This window comes from Leptonotus elevatus, chromosome 10, assembly GCF_054856555.1.
Source record: "Leptonotus elevatus isolate MCC_2025b chromosome 10, RoL_Lele_1.0, whole genome shotgun sequence".
Classification (NCBI taxonomy): Eukaryota; Metazoa; Chordata; class Actinopteri; order Syngnathiformes; family Syngnathidae; genus Leptonotus; species Leptonotus elevatus.
The window spans coordinates 13,634,081-13,651,283 of record NC_141248.1 but is presented as its reverse complement, the minus strand read 5'-3'; the positions used below and the strand labels follow the sequence as shown (position 1 = coordinate 13,651,283).

The 17,203-nt window shown below is 39.3% G+C and overlaps 2 protein-coding genes across 4 annotated transcripts in view; one reads left to right on the top strand and one right to left on the bottom strand.

Moving 5' to 3' along the window:
- The window catches only part of eefsec (eukaryotic elongation factor, selenocysteine-tRNA-specific), a 61,659-nt gene extending 52,083 nt beyond the window's left edge, over positions 1-9,576 (bottom strand). For all 3 annotated transcript variants that reach the window (XR_015096236.1, XM_086086272.1, XM_086086271.1), the window contains exons 1-5: positions 8,907-9,576; positions 7,579-7,786; positions 7,394-7,490; positions 6,315-6,479; positions 4,383-4,994 (exon numbers count right to left, since the gene is read on the bottom strand). Coding sequence is in view for 2 of the 3 variants with exons in the window: in XM_086086272.1 (XP_085942398.1) it covers positions 4,383-4,994; positions 6,315-6,479; positions 7,394-7,490; positions 7,579-7,786; positions 8,907-9,204 (1,380 nt within the window). In the remaining variant the exon portion in view is untranslated. The remainder of the gene's footprint in view (positions 1-4,382; positions 4,995-6,314; positions 6,480-7,393; positions 7,491-7,578; positions 7,787-8,906) is intronic.
- Positions 9,577-9,722: 146 nt separating this feature from the next.
- On the top strand, positions 9,723-16,942 carry ruvbl1 (RuvB-like AAA ATPase 1). The gene is made up of 11 exons (XM_086086274.1): positions 9,723-10,021; positions 10,417-10,503; positions 10,587-10,719; positions 12,873-13,024; positions 14,003-14,092; positions 14,492-14,641; positions 14,720-14,783; positions 14,873-15,071; positions 16,209-16,311; positions 16,386-16,477; positions 16,646-16,942. Exons 1-11 carry the CDS (start codon positions 9,881-9,883, stop codon positions 16,803-16,805), a joined length of 1,371 nt encoding a protein of 456 aa, XP_085942400.1. The 5' UTR covers positions 9,723-9,880; the 3' UTR covers positions 16,806-16,942.
- Positions 16,943-17,203: the final 261 nt, after the last annotated feature.

Below are 17,203 nucleotides of genomic sequence, written 5' to 3'. Positions count from 1 at the left end.
TAATTGTTCAGATCTACTAAATTTCATAATACTTTTCATAATAATTCAACATCTTGACTGTCAACTTGAACTCCAGCTTCCTCCCACGTTCCTAAATAGTGCATGTGAAGTTCTTTTGAATGGTTGTTTGTCTTTTAGGTGCCCTGTGATTAACATGCGACCAATCCAGGGTGTAGCACAGCCTAATGAGGACAAGTGCTGATGGAAAATGGATGGATGAAATGAAATGTGTCACAAATATTTGGTGGAATTTCGTAACTAAAAAAAATTATACACGGAACTGACTTATATTGGGGGCTCCAGTATTTAAAAAAATCTTATTCAAGAAAAGTATATATAATTTAACATATTACATTGAAAACATTATACACTACCACTCGTTTTCATGGCAAAATAAGCAAGTCCGCCATGTTTGTAAAATGAGTTCAGCTGGTCATTGTTTTAAAGGGATTAAACATCCTGTTATGTTCAGTGACCGCCCAACAATTTGTAGTGCTTTAATGCTTTTTAGGTTCTGGAATGCACAAGAAGTAAACTACTCAAATTTGATCATCAAGAAAGAATAATGTGCCGTTTCGACCAGTAAATTTGAAAATTAACAACACATTTATAGTATAAATATAATATTATCTTCTTCATACTGCTGCTGATGATGATGTATTAACTACTACAGAAAAAAATAATCATATTTTGCTCATTTAGGTCAGCTTTGGCAATTAATGACTAATACATCTGTTTAGCATTATGTATGTACAGTATACATGTAACATAGAGCTTAAAGTCAACCCCCCCCCCCCCAATTGACAATAATATATTCTATGCAGCCCCACTAGTTGAAATATAGTAATTCTGGTTAATATTGTGCTTGTGGAATACGAGTTAAGCAACAAAATCCAGCAAGAGTGAAAACTACATTGTCGAAGTCATATTTGTGTTTGTTTGTGCATCCTTTGTATTAGTCAGAAGGCTACTTCCTGAAGTCGGCGCCATAATGTTTGTGACTCACAGGGACTTGTCTCCAGCTGTGAAAATAAATTCCTTGCCTATTAGCCACTTTCATTTGTGTATCTTCTTCCTATTAAGGTGCTACTATGTGCAAATGACACTGTGACGTTAAAACCCAAGACGCAAGGAGCGCGGGAACTGCTGCTCCGTGGACTAAGAGTCATGTGAACGCCAAGCGATGTGGCTATTCCTGTGCCACTCAGGTGTGTCCAAACAGCGCCAGTCTCCTGACAGCTAGACGGGGCGAGTGGCGTCAGGCGGCCACCCGCATGCACCTCCGTGTCGCAGGCATGTGCACCCACACGTCTCAAACGCCGCTCAGCGGCACTGCCGATGCACGCTTGTTTGTGTGTACGTGTCTGTTTGCGAAACACACAATACGGGCTTTGTGTCTGCCAGCCATGCTCCAGTGCCACCAGCAATGAGAAACATCCAAAGCAGCGGGAGCACTGCAGGGTGAGCGGGAGGGCACAGAGGCAAAGGCAAAGGCAAAGTAGAAATTCACCTGCATATTCGCAGTTCAAAGTCAAATTTTTCAGTAAGAAAATTCAACAATCTGCGGTTTTTGCTCCCTTTCTGAAACAAAGACGCGCCATCAATGACAGGTCTAAATAGGAAAGTAGTATATTAATTGGTGTCAAGGAAGCGGATTCAAGCGATGCATCTCGACTGAGAGAAAAACCTTGTCATTTTTCTAAATCTGAAGATAATATTTCTATAGAATCATAGTTAGTAGTACTCGTATATTTACAGTTTTAACTCTTCGTATAGTGTTTCCACAATATATTAGTCATTGGATAAAGTTTGACCTGCCGATACCAATTTTTTTCATTACAAGCAACATATGCCTTCAGTGTTCCAATCTTGTTTTATTGGAAAATATTCTACAATATCGGTGAAATAATACAAATGGGGTGTGTTTTAACCACACATGAAGTAGTTCTCTCAAATAAAAATGAAAATGTGAAAATTAGTCATCTCAGCAAAACAGGAATCAGTTTATTTTTAAGGGATCGGCCGATCACCGATCTTCCAGAATTAAGGAAATCGGGGCCGACCGATCGGCGCACCCCTACAATATATTGCAGTAAATTGTTCGTGCCCTCACTACACTATACACATTTTGAAGCGATCTTTTCATGGTTATTTGAAATAGGGCCGAGCGATTCTGAAAAATAATTAAATAGCATTATGTGATTGCAATTTAATATGAAATTATTTTGTACCCTGAAGAAATACATTAAAATGTATTACAATAAACTATATCATTACTAGGTACATATTTTTTTCGGTTAGGCTTGCACTAAAATTAAAGCAAATATTCAATTACTATGAAAGACAATTTATTTATTTAGAGTACTTTAATTAGAGTTGTTAATTTACTAAACACTTTGACCTGCAGTCTTTTAAGTGTTCACTACGACTTTACAAAATCCTACCAAACAAGTGTGGCGTGTACATTAATCAGTAAATCATAAATCAGTAAATCATAAATCAGATTACAACAATAACACAAACAAATCTGTGGTTTTATCACTTTTCACGATGTGTAAACATGCGGACTGCATTTCTTAAGCACTAAACTTGTCTAATGTCTCGGAACTATATAAATAAATAAATAAAATATACACATACAGTAGTGCTTCTCAATAATTTTTTGTTACAGAAGTGTTTTTACGTTTTCTGGATTATTAAAAGCTGTTCTTAAATTCTTTATATCCAAATGTTTTTGCGAATTGTAATTTGCACACCTAGCAGAATGCTGGCTGGTTGGTTCACAAGACTTGTTTACAATAGTTAGTAACAACTTAATTGTGACATTTAAGCAAGTTATGCACAAGCTATGAATAGTTTTGGTTTGGTTTGGTTTTATGCAAAAGCTATCAACATTAAGTTTCCGATCAAACTGATTTGAAATCATTACACATTATTGTTGTCTGAACACTTTGGATTTATTTTTTAAGAAAACAAAGATTCTTTAAAATAAATGTTTGTTAGGTTTATTACTTCGACTAAAACCATTAAAGTTGTAAACGCCCAGAATGTCTGAGATTTTATTTTGGGCCATATCTCCCAGCCCTAATGTAGACTGAGACCAATTTGAGTGCTCAGGTACCCTCATTTCTCAAAGGTACGCCTAGAATAATAATATGAGGGTTGCACCAGCCTAGCCTTGAAAGGGGTGGGAGAGGAAGTCTCCGGGAGATTGCATGCTTTCATTTGGTTCAAGCAAATACAATTAAAAAATAAAATATTTTAACAATATTTTTTTATCATGATAGTTCTTGAGGAAACATCCTTTGAAAAAATGTGTTCTCGTGACAGGCCTAGGTGAGTGACTCTCGCCCATCAGATATAGAGCGGAAATATCTGCGGTTGATAAAATGATGACGATCGGCAGTTTGGCAAATGTTAGATTTAGGCCCGATATGTCAAAAAGTCTTAACCAACACTTTGACATAGAACCCTTTTTTCCCCCAAAATGCAGCCTTTGTGATTTGAACAATTGTATTCTACTACATTGAGATGTCGAATTGAATTTGATTAATTGTTCAGCCATAATTCTAAAGAATACTTACATCGGCCATTTATTATTGAACTCTTTTAACTCGTTCACTGCCATTGACGGCTATAAACGTCAAAAATTCATTTGAACTATTTCTATTAGTTTAACATTTTTTTCCACTTTTGTTAACAAGAATATGAAAATGTACATTTAGAACAGATATAAAATGTGTGATTAATCATGAGTTAACTAGTGAAGTCATGCGATTAATTACAAAAAAAATTAATTGCCTGACGAGATGATTATTAAAAATTAGAGGCGTCAGGCGATTAACATTTTTACTCGTAATTAATCGCATGACTTCAATTGTTAACTCACGATTAATCACAAATGTTATATCTGTTCTAAATGTACAATAAAAAAATCTAGGCTTTCATACTCTCGTTAGCAAAAGTAGAAAAAATGCTTAACTAATAGAAATAGTTTAAATGATTTTTTGACGTCTATAACCGTCAATGGCAGTAAATGAGTTAAAACAGTCAAACACAACAAGCACGCTGAAACAAAAGCTGCTGTCATCCACGTTTCAGGCCCAGACACTCACACGCCACGCAACCCCAAAAGGCCCCGCCTCTTAAAGCCACATTGACGTATCAATCGCAGACACTACAACACGTGTGGTAACTTCGATACATTTTAAGTGATTTTGCATTCCAATACATTTGCGATGTGTGTTTTAATAAATTTGAATGTGGTTGAAGCAAGTTTTTTTTGCGGTGTAAATGAGATATGTTTTTTTTGTTTTTTTTTGCTGTACGTGAAAGAGTTCGGTTCCTATCCCCATGATTTAGGATTTAGAGCGACCACTCACCCTCTCCACTTGCCCTTCCTTGTGTTTGGTCTTGTAGATGAGCAGGCGAGGCAGGCCCGTCTCTGCATAGCCTTTATCTTCAAACCCGTGCAGCAGGCGTCCTTGGAAGGCCAAGCGGCACGCGTTAGCGTGGATGTCCGTGTCCAGTTTGGAGCCGATCACCAGGCAGAGTAAGGGGCACGTGACGGGCCGCTCGAACTCCAACAAGGCCCACTGCTCTGGGTCGGGTCCTGAACTGGACTCTCCCTGGCCGGTGACGTAGTCTTCCTGGTAGAGGTACTCCCTGTCGAAGGCGAAGGCCGCTTCCAGCGAGCAGGGCTGCGGCGGCGTGTTTGCCGGCAGTCCAAAGAAAGTCACCTTCGCCATGACGGTCTCGTGTCCCACCGTGATGTGGAACTTGGCCCGCGTGCTGAGGGAGCCCTTGAAGTAGCCGATCTTCCTGGCGGAGATGACGGCGGCGAAGACGGTGCGCAGGGAGCCCGGGGTGCACACAAGCCCCCGCTCCAACAACTTTGGGTCAAACTGTGTCACACACACACCCACGCGGTCCCCCTGCATGGCCCCTGACACTGGCTTCCGAAACATCTGTATCGACTTTACCTTCTTAGTCACCTGATGGGAGACATGTGACGGAATAACACATCTTAAGTCTAAACACAATTTAGGGAAAACTAAACAAAATAATTCCCACGAAGAGACATTCGGTGCAGTTTGTTGTATTCTCAACGGAACTTTTATATAGAGCACTTTTTTTTTTTAAACATAGCTGAAATCCAACATTAAGCAATTTCATAATTTAATGTAAAGTAAACAGTAAAGTCAACAAAAAATACAGGTAACAAAATTTGTAATAAATTATTGTAATATCAGTATTAAATAGATTTATAAATAATATACATCTGTTAATAAAAATATAACTTAACCTATAGTATGTACCCACTACTGTAGTATGATACTTTAATTGGGGGGCAAAATATGGCCCACTCCTTTCTTTAAACTAGCCCACCAAACATTTGCATTATCAAGTTTCCTTTAACATTTGTTGCACTAATTTAGCCATTTTTTTCTAAAATAGGTGGATTAAAATGTGTTTTTAATTTAGTTTGTAATATTTTACCTTATTAACTAATTGAGTGTTTTTTTTGTAAACAATGAAATACATTTTACATATAGATTATGCATATTATTTATTTTATTAAATAATTGCTTCATTAATTATAATTAAACCAATTTTAAAAAACTGAAGAAAAAAAAGATCTATTTTGGGTGAAACTTTAAGTATACGTTACAGTTTTAATTTCAATGGAAACAAAATCCCTCAAGTAAACACTATAGATATCTGACTAACTACCAATTAATTTATCAGCAAGTCACTGGCTTCAGTTCTTTGGCGACCTTGGTCACTTTGAGTTGCAACAGGAGTAGCAACAGAAATTCACAGTAGTTTCCCCACAAATTACTTTTAATTGAAAACATTTGTCGCCACTATGAGGTGAAAATGAGAACTGCATCGTTCACCTTTGAGGCGCATCTGATGATTGCACTTCCATACAGTGGCTCATGGGTTTATAATGGTCCAATATCAGCGATGAATTTGTATCAGTCAGAACTTGGAACGTGCAATTTACTTCCACTAACACAGTGGTAAAGTCATAACTAAGAAAAGATTTGAATTAAAAACATGTATAGGCCATAAATACAACATAATCAGATGGAACCACGAAATACAGTGGTAACTTGGAATGCCTTCTTATGCCGCATGAAGAAATATTCTTACACACTGTTGCTATTTCATCACGCAGTCGATACCGTTGTAAACCGATAACCCCCAATGCTTCCCTCAGATTGAAGTGACCCACACCACCCAGTCCTCCTTCTGCCTGACCAGATCAAAGCAAGGTATGAACAGCGATTAAACAATGTGTACTGCACCTTCAGTGCCGGGATTTCCACGGTGTCGTTGATGGCCAGTGACCCCTGCAGGATGGTCCCAGTCATGACCGTTCCCTGGCCACGGATAGAAAAGCAGTGGTCCACTGCCATCAGGAAGTTGCCTCCTGGGTCTCTCCGTGGGAGATAGGTTTGTTTTTTTAATAGCTGAAACAGAAGAAAAGATCATGTAAATACATACAGTACAGGCCAAAAATTTGGACGCGCCTTGTCATTCAATACTGTGCTTTATTTTCATGACTATGGACATTGTGACAACTAACGAACACATTTGGAGTTATGTACTTAACAAAACAAAACAAGTGAAAATAATCAAATAAATACATAGCCACCCTTTTCGCTGATTACTTCTTTGCACATTCTTGGCATGAGCTTCAAAAGGTAATCACCTGAAAGGGTTTCCCAACAGTCTTTAAGGAGTTCCCAGAGGTAAGAATGTCAAGAGTATGCACAAAAAAAAGTAACCAAAGCAAAGTAAGAATTCATAATATAAAACATGTTTTCAGTTATTTCACCTTTTTTTTTGTGTTAAATACATAACTCGACATCAGTTCATACATAGTTTTGATGCCCTCAGTGAGAATCATCAAAAAATGTCAGTCATGAGAATAAAGTAAATGCATTGAATAAGAAAGTGTGTCCAAACTTATGGACTGTACTGTACACACACACACACACATGATTATCCTCATGCTATTGCATACATGTGAGACTTAAAATCCATCCATCCTATTAGTGAATGAGATAAATAAATCCCCTTAAAAATAATTAAGAAAAAGATTTTAATTGACCAATTTTAGAAAAAAAAAAGAAAAGCTAAATGAATGCAGCAAATATTACAGGACTTTTGATAACATAAATACTTAGTGAGACTTCTTTTTTTTTTAAGCACAATCTGAGCAAATGCACTACCAATGCCGAAATAGAAATACTTACACATAATACAACCACAATGATCTTTTTAGCAATACCACTTTAAAACCTCAACAGTATGGAGTCTCATTTTGTGGCATTTTTATTAAAAAGAGAGTCTTAAAAGCTATCAGTGTGGCCGCTTTCACCTCGATTAACTCAGACATCCCCTGCGGTTCCTCTGTGTCGGCAGCCTCAGGGCCCCCGGGCTTGGCTGCCACTGCAATCACTGGACAGTCTTTAAAACTGTTAACATTGCAAAATTGAGAACAGTTGGTCAGTTAGGAAATGCACTATGCGGTAGCATGCGTCTAATTCCTGCTTTGATGCAGACCTGGTGTTCTCCAGTGTTTTGTGAAGTCTCTTGGTCATTTTCTCGATTGCGCTCTGTCTCTTGTTGGCCGGCAGAAGGTCTGTCTTGTTCAGCACAACCACCATGCGAGGGCAGGTCAGCTCTCCGATGAGCAGACACTCCGCTGTTTGAGTCTGCACTCCTTTCACCGCGTCCACCACCAGCATCATCAGGTCGATGATTTGCGCCCCTGCGAGATACGCAAACACACAAAAGCCGCTTATGTTTATCTGAAATTAGCTGTAGATACAACATGGGCTTGCCTATTTGTTTATGTACAAATGTGCGAGGGTGACGACAGCAAACTAAACAGGAAAAGACAAGGAGACAAACATCAGTGGGAGGGTTGAACAAGAGTAAAGGGCTAGAGGGTTGAAACGAGAGCTGCCGCACGCTTGCTTGTCTTTCCTTTCCTGACTTTGCTTTCCTGTGCTCAACTCTTTTCTCTGCTTCCACTTGGCTCCATCTATTTCCTGTGATTTCCCCACTTGGGACAAGGGGGGGGGGGGTTAATATAGATATCCCAATTTCTACTTTCTCCTTCCAACCCTAATCTCTAACATGTGCCCCTCCACTGGGTCAGGGATGAAGTTATATCGGATAAAGTCTACAGATAATGAATGTTTTTTTTTAAATAGCATTTTCACAATTAATTACAAGTGGGACTACAAATTAAATATCTTTTTTTTTTATAGCACTTGACTTCAGGGGAGCTGGAACTTATCCTACCTAACTTTGGGCATGAGATGGGCTACACCAGTCAAATGATTGTAGGGCACAATATTAAACAACAACCATTCACACTCACGTTGACACATATATGGATAATTTAGAGTCTTCTTCAATAAGCTACCTCAGAGAAAATCACTCAAGCACAGGCGGAAACATGCAAACTCCAGATTTAAGAATCAAAACCCAAACCACAGAACTGTGTGGCAGCTGTGGCAACCACTTGGTCACCCCAATTAAGTCATGAGTCTCACTTCTGCATCATTGGCGCCTCCTGCTGGAATTATGAAATAGGACCAGGACAGTGGGATGCAAGTGATCATACTACTGTAAACAAAAACGCAGCCGCATGTAACTTCAGAATCCACATATATATCATAAAATAACCAAAAACATTTTAAAAATTAAATAGTTTCATACTTCACAGTTCCCACAGATGCAGATGGGGGGGGGGGGGGGGGTCCACATACATGTACTGGGCAAAGAGCAGCCAAGCGAAACGCTATATAATTAAAATAATCTACTGTCCATGGAACTACAATGTCTGATAGTGTTTAGGACAGCAGACTTTGGTGTCTCACCTCCAATGATGGTCCGAATGAGCGAGGCATGTCCCGGACAGTCCACCAAGGTGAACTGCAGGTTGTCATAGGGCTGCCGTTGGTCTCCACTCTCCTGCATCTGCTCGGGAAGGTCCACGGTGAAGGAGGAGAAGCCGAGGTCCAGGGTGATGCCTCTCTCGCGCGACTGAGGGTTCTTATCGAAGGCAGCCGTGGACGCGGTGCTGCTCAACGCCCGAGCCAATGACGTCTTGCCGCTGTCCACATGTCCCAGCACCCCGATGTTGAAATTCAAAGTTGTACTCTTATTGTCTGCCATGTTGAAGTGCTGTCACGTGAAATGTCCTGGCGGTATCTCTTCAGACCATGGACTGGGCGCCACAGCGAGGCGACTTGTTGCTGCACAATACTGAAATTGCAACTGCAAATCACCTACACGATTATCATTACGCTGAATCTCTAAACAGTGCTTTCACGTCGTCCCTTATGTTTAGCTCCAGCCCATAGTAGTGTTTGCAACGGCTAGCGAAGTAACTGTAATGACTTCGTGGTTAAAAGAGAGCACAGGTATATTCACGAGACCATTAAAACTACCTTTATGATATTTTCCTCAAATTTATTTAACAACTGTTTAACTCACGGGTTTGTTTCTGCCAGATTCCACTTTGACAACTTCGACTACAAACGGAAATGAAAACGCTTAGGGTGGGATTTCTGGTGATAGCAATGATTGACATGAGCCACAGCCAATTATTATTTTACATGCAATGTTTCTAGCCAATGGTCTTGCTCATAATACAAAATAGGGCGGGGCTTCGAGGTAACACTTCCGCCAATTTTCCATAGTAACCCCACACATGGTAACCATTCTTCCTGTGTTTTGAGTTTCGGCGGCGGCGACTGCGGCGCGCTACCAAGCTAATAGAAACACAAGTGACTAGTTTGTCGCTTTTAAATCGCTTTACGGTTTCGCGACATTATCTACTTAAACCACCATGAAGATCGAGGAGGTGAAAAGCACCACGAAAACTCAACGGGTCGCCTCGCACAGTCACGTCAAAGGACTGGGCTTGGACGAGGCCGGTAACGCTAAACAGACAGCGTGCGGCTTGGTCGGCCAGGAAGCCGCCAGAGAGGTAACGTTGACCGGTTGATATTCTTCTATTATTTGGTATAAACACTTAGATGACTTAATATTCATGAAAGCTTGTATGTTTGAAAGACCGTTATGCATTTTTAGCTAAACCTGCTAGCTCGTGGAGTCGCTTTTTCACGCTACTACACTACTAATCCCAAGTTAACCTTTAGTGAGCCAAGATATCTATTTTACATTAGAAAAGTTTCACAACCAAATAAACTCAGAAAAAAAATTATGCACATTGGAATAATGTTTCGATGTGCTCCTTTAAATAGTTGTCATAAACAAATTGCAGTAGATAAATAATAATATCAGGAGATATCACAATGGCATGTGTTGGTTTTTAAATTCACATTTTAAATTCAGACTTTTCCCATAACATTTACGCTACAGGCATGTGGCATCATTGTGGATCTCATCCGCTCCAAGAAGATGGCAGGAAGGGCAGTTCTGCTTGCCGGGCCACCTGGGACTGGAAAGGTCGTATATTGAGCAATGAGCAGTCTCAGCCTCTTAATTTGTTGTTATTCCTCACTCATATTTGTTGATGTTTCTCCTCGCAGACGGCCCTGGCCTTAGCCATAGCACAGGAGCTGGGCAACAAGGTGCCCTTCTGCCCCATGGTGGGCAGCGAGGTCTACTCGTCGGAGATTAAAAAGACAGAAGTGCTGATGGAGAACTTCAGGAGGGCCATCGGTGAGAGTAGCTTGGTTATATGCATCACCGACATCAAACACATGCAGGCAAAGCAAAACGGCAGCAAGAGAAAGAGAATGTGTATTGATAGAATACAAAAATGAAAAAAGGATCTTAAATGTACAGAATGCACCTGTACATTGAGGCATGGCGTGGTCTTTAATGTTCAGTACTATGCAAAAAGTGCTTTCAAATCCATTTTCACAAACAGCCATTTTGACGATGCCACAATCATGTTTGGCGGGTCGGTGGTTCCAATGCTATATCCTTTGTGATGCCACCACAGAATGATATCATCGCAAAAAGGAAAATGTGATGAGAACCTTAGAACCACAAACGAAACTTATCATGACATGACATCGGAAAGGCCCGAGCTGCTCAGTATGTGAGCAATCCAATTAATTAACGTTACACTCGATGTTTATTTTACCAAGCAGATCCTAAAATAAGTAACATTTAGCTATTGACTCATTCACGGCCATTGACGGCCATAGACGTAATTTTTTTTAAAACTATTTCTATTCATTTAACATTTTTTCCCACTTTTGTTAACAAGAGTATGAAAATCTAGAATTTTGTTATTGTACATTTAGAACAGATATAAAATGTGTGATTAATTGTGAGTTAACTAGTGAAGTCATGCGATTAATTAGGATTACCAAATGTTAATCGCCCGACGGCCCAAATTTTTTATGTTTTCTCTCTTTTTTTTCAATTCGTTCATCACCATTGGCGGCTATAAACGTCAAAAAATCATTTAAACTATTTCTACTAGTTTAACTTTTTTTCCCACTTTTGTTAACGAGTATGAAAACCTATAATTTTTTTATTGTACATTTAGAACAGATATAAAATGTGTGATTAATTGTGAGTTAACTGGTGAAGTCATGCGATTAATTACAATTAAACATTTTAAATCGCCTGTCGCCCCTAATTTTTACAAATCATATTTTTTTTTTGGAATTTATGGCAGTGAATGAGTTAAAGTAACCAGAGAAAAAACTTGGCTAGGTGTATGCAATGGGTGAGCAGTTTTAATGTATTTTAGTTTTATAGTTTTAATAGTTACATGCTTATTTTTTAAAATTAGGAATTCATTAATGTTGCAAGTCATACACACAAGAATCTTCCAATACTACACACACACTGATACTATTTCACCAGCCTGACGTACTTTGCAGGAGAAATAAAATGTGAAGATAATGCCACCACATAAATCAATGAAAAGCCTTTTGTTGCATTATAGGCTACATGTAAGTGAGATATGTGGCAAGACTGTTAGAAAAACATGCAGTGGGAAAGTAAAATGTAAGTAATGACAAGTTGTTTAAAAGTTATTTTTGAGTGAAACTGCCACGATTATGAAAAGTTAGTTTTTGAACAATTTTTAATTAAAATAATCACAATTGCTGCCAGTACTTGGTATCGGTTAGTACACAAATAGGTGAATTCCTAAATTGCGCACATAATTAAATTTAACCAAGCAGCTATCATATTAAATAGCATGTTGCTAATGACTAGCTTGAAAATTAACCAAAGATGCTAGCGGAAGCTAGGCGTACTTAAATGGTGTGTAGTTTTACTTTATTTTAGTTTGATGCTATGTTGTGCTTCTTTTTTTTTTTTTTTAGCTTGACTGTTTTATGATGATCATTTACCTAAGATATTATTTCCTATAGGATTCTTTTTTTTAATTAGGTTGTGACGTAATTAGTAAAACAATACAGACCAAAGACTTTTGCACAGTCATTTTGAGAAGGGTTAAATGGGCTGGAACGTTTCCCCTGATGATGTTACCTGTCATAGGCAAGGAAATAGACCTTTTGTAGATGGCGAGCGCCGCTGCTCCTCCCCTCGAACCCGATCTCCAGTCAGTGATGGAGATTCCTCCGAGCTTGTCACCACCGCGCCAATTAGAGCATCCCTGCACACAGTCCTTTCTCTTTGATCTCAACCGCGGAGCGGCGGCCACCTGCGAGCACCTCCTCGGGCTGCGCGCTTATGTGAAAAGGGTCACTCAGGAATGTTCACGGGCACGTGCACAAGCGATTTCAGAGGGGATGCGGCGGGCATGCTTTGCACGAGAATACAAAGACCCTGATTCACTCCATCGCGGTCAGCGTGTGTGATTGTCGTGTCGACTCGCCTTTCAGGGCTGCGCATCAAAGAGACCAAGGAGGTGTACGAGGGCGAGGTGACGGAGCTGACCCCCTGTGAGACGGAGAACCCGATGGGGGGCTACGGAAAGACCATCAGCCACGTCATCATTGGTCTGAGGACGGGGAAGGGAACCAAGCAGCTCAAGGTCTGAGGAAATCGATTTTTTGTTCATGTAAAGCAGCCTACTATTTTTGGTGATTGATATCTATCACAAGTGAGACAAAAGTGGAATTGAAGTGAAATTGTATTTGTTTTTAGAGCATTTTGTGCGGGTATTGCTTTAAAGGTGATTAATAAATAAATAAATGTATTTAATATTATTATTATTATTATAAATTTGTAGTCAATAATTCCATGTCATTCAAAAGCCAGTTAACACTTCTATCGTCAATGTCTATTTTAGTCCTGCTTGTATTTTATGAAATTAAAGCCTTTTTTTTTTTTGTGCGCCACCATTTTTTAGCACATGGAGCATGCAGTCAGCTCTCAACTTGAATTCATATATTTATAAAATAATTGCTAATATAACTATTTATTTTCCCTGGTTAATGTGATTTTGGCTCCGGAACCTCAACACAAAGGGTCAGCAATGTAAGAAATTTGAATATTGTAGAAAAGTTGTTTTTTTTCATTAGTCCATTTCAAAACTTCAAATATTACATCAAGGTAACAGATTTGTTCTCAAGCTATTTGCAACATTTACATTTTTTAATAACGCATAAAATAACATGACATGGGGGCAGACCGATAGTGTCAATCAAATTGTGAAAAAATGTGAAATTGACCATTTGGAATTGTACCGGTAAGTTTTCCGCCTAACAGATGGAATTTTTTGGGGTTTATTTTCTTAAATAATTGGCAAATTAATTATAATTATTATGTGAATTAATCATTATTGATATGAATAACAGTATTTACATAAAACTAGTTTTTTTTTAATTAATTGAACATATTTGAATCATGTGCAAACGGAAACAATAAGAAAAAAAACCTCATCCAGTATAAATGATCTTGCCCATCTCTTCATTTTAAAAATTAAATGTGGCCCTCTAAGAAAAGTTTACCCGTCCTCGTTGTAGCTCAAGTTGTCCTAGTCCAACCTTTTATTCTTTATTGTTCCAAGTTGGATCCCAGCATTTACGAGAGTCTTCAAAAGGAGCGCGTGGAGGCGGGAGACGTCATCTACATTGAAGCCAACAGTGGAGCTGTCAAGGTATCACCGCAAACATTCACAAAACTATACATTCGTTCATTTCATTGAAGAGTTGTTTTTTTTTTGTCTGACCTTTCATCTCTTTACTCTCGGCGCGACAATCTTCACTTCCTTTCTGAGTGTTCAGAAAAGCTTCTTTTTCTTCCCGCTATCGCTCCATCTCCCAAAATGGCTCCTTTCCTGCAGCGAGGCTTGCGGATTCTGTTGACAGGTCGCGATGACGGTTTCTTTAATCACTGCAGGTGGCCTTGTGGCCAACTAAGGGGAGGAGGTGCCACATGTCACTTGTTGACAGGCTGTCTGACAATCATCAGGGCCACCTGCTCTGCCATGGAAATCTTTATTATTATTATTTTTTTTAAATACACAGGAACCCTTATGCTCCTTGTGTCTTTGCAGAGACAAGGTCGATGTGACACCTTTGCTACAGAGTTTGATCTGGAGGCTGAGGAGTACGTGCCGCTGCCAAAGGGGGACGTGCACAAAAAGAAGGAGATCGTCCAAGACGTCACACTGCACGACCTCGATGTGGCCAATGCAAGACCGCAGGTAAAAACTTTTTTTTTTTTAAAGCGCTACAGAAAATGGATGGATGGCATCCTTATTTGACATAATATATTTGTCCAGGGAGGCCAGGACATTCTCTCCATGATGGGACAGCTAATGAAGCCCAAAAAGACTGAAATCACAGGTTGGCAACCGTGCCGTCAAATCCGCATCCGCGTCCACACTTGCACTTGCGTCGCTCAGCTGTCCTTCCTTTTTTTTTTTTTTTTGCAGATAAGCTCCGAGCGGAGATCAACAAGGTGGTGAACCGCTACATCGACCAGGGCGTGGCCGAGCTGGTGCCCGGCGTGCTTTTTGTGGACGAGGTCCACATGCTGGACATTGAGTGCTTCACGTACCTTCATCGAGCGCTGGAGAGCACCATCGCGCCTATCGTCGTCTTCGCCTCCAACAGGGGAAACTGTCTCATCAGGTGGATGGAAGGTTTTTAATAGCTACTCAGCCGTGCAAAAACAGACACATGGGGTGAAGATTTCTGCTTAAAATAGCAAAATAAGATTTCACAAAAATCTGTCAAAATGCTCAATTTGGTAAAAATGGCCACTCCAACCTGAGTATAACACAACAAGAATTTTGAAAATGGATGAGTTCCGGTGAAATTGAGTTGTCAGGAAAATTGCCTTTTTGGGTGAGTGATTTTGGCTGACATTACCGATTGAAAAATCTGCACACAAAAAAAGACTTTAAGTTAGAGTAAAAACATTATTTGTCAACATATCTTTACGACATTTTCATTTTGTCTGCTACTCGTAGAACCCCCTCTCCGAAAGGCTGGCAAGTTTTTGTTAAAAAATATCCAATATTTTATTTTTGTCTTTAAAAAACTTTTTTTTTTATTCTGCTGTTTGAAGCGCTCATTCCATTATTATTTTTTAAACGGTGTTTCTCAAACCATTTACACCAACTAGCACCTAAAAACAGTTACCACCTTAATGATTAGTATTATAGTGTACTGTAGTATAGTGTGCCCAAGTATTCATCAAAACAAAGCATGTTTTTTTCCCCTAAAACATATATTTAATATTTGCAGAAAATGGATGATTTATAACATTATGCACCGTTTGTAAATTGACACTGCTTAAATAGAAAATGAAGGCAAAAAATGAATGCCAATGTATTGCACTTTTAATTGAATACAATTCATTTGACTTAAATAAATGTTAGAACAAACATTTCTAAATGAATAAATGCAAATTTATTTAAATGGTAATATACTGGATTAAAAAAAAAGCCATTGTAACTGATTACTTCAAGTACCACTAGAGGGTGCCAGAGTACCACCACACTTTGACAATCACCGTTTTAGAAAAATCCAAGATGGTGGCCACGTGTCACATTTCCACTAAATCCAGGGCTAAAATCTATATTTATTCCTTAACACTAACCACTACTTTTTGTTAGCCAAAGCTTTGGCAGCATTTCGTGGCTTCTTGTGTGTTTAGTACAGGAAGCGCACAAAAATCGTTTTATTAGTGTACCGCAAATAGGTGAGTTCGAAACTCACACTGCGTTGATTGCCATGAAAAAAAGTCTCTCGTTTGCTCTTCAGGGGGACCGAGGACATTTGCTCGCCACACGGGATTCCACTGGACCTGCTGGACAGAGTGATGATCATCCGCACCATGCTGTACACGCCGCAGGAGATGAAGCAGGTCAGTGGGAACCACAGGAAAGCTCACCACGCGCATTTTTGTCACTACGGATCGTTAAAAAAGATTTCTTCCAGATCATCAAGATCCGCGCTCAGATTGAGGGGCTCAGTATCAGCGAGGAAGCACTCGCACACCTTGCGGAGATTGGCGCCAAGACAACCCTCAGGTACGTACGAAATGTAGTGATTTTGGAAACACGATTCTACCCAATAGTGACAATATATAAAATGGTTTATTTTACTATTAGTTTTTTTAACACAATAATTCCTTCATAATGAGATTTTTTTTTGTCAAGAAATATTGAACTTAAGTGTAATGTCCTGTTTGTCGGCAGGTACGCCGTTCAGCTCCTGACACCGGCCAGCCTGCTGGGTCGCGTTCAAGGCAAAGAGACGGTCGAGCGGGAGCAGGTGGAGGAGATCAACGAGCTCTTTTACGACGCCAAGTCCTCGGCCAAAATTCTACAGGATCAGCACCACAAATTTATGAAATGAGAAGTGTCGCTGATGGCAGGCGGTTCCTTTCAATACTGCAACCTGTTTTTGTTTTCTCCATTAAGTGTAATTCAATGCGCTTTTATTCTGTTTGCCTTAGAACTTTTGAATAAAAACATTTTTTTTTTAAATCTTGATTTCCCTGTAATTTGATTGTGTTTTTTGCGTACAGTCATTTTCTAACTAGTCCTGCAACTGATATTGCCAAACGCATAACAGGAATGACAACTTTGCTGTAGCAGCATATTTTAAGTAATATCTTCACATTTCTATTGTAAAAAAATAAAAATAAAATAAAATTTGTGCAAAATCTAATTCATGTCAAGGCAGATGGCACACGGTACCATTCTTCTTGGAATTTCTAGAAGTAATTCAAAGTACCAGTACTGTAATCAAAT

Bases quoted from the DNA above. Each gene is read 5' to 3' on its own strand.
- ruvbl1 (XM_086086274.1), top strand. From the start codon at position 9,881: ATGAAGATCGAGGAGGTGAAAAGCACCACGAAAACTCAACGGGTCGCC. The intron at 10,504-10,586 runs GTCGTATATTGA...TTCTCCTCGCAG, and splicing joins GGCCACCTGGGACTGGAAAG to ACGGCCCTGGCCTTAGCCAT. The intron at 14,093-14,491 runs GTATCACCGCAA...GTGTCTTTGCAG, and splicing joins CCAACAGTGGAGCTGTCAAG to AGACAAGGTCGATGTGACAC.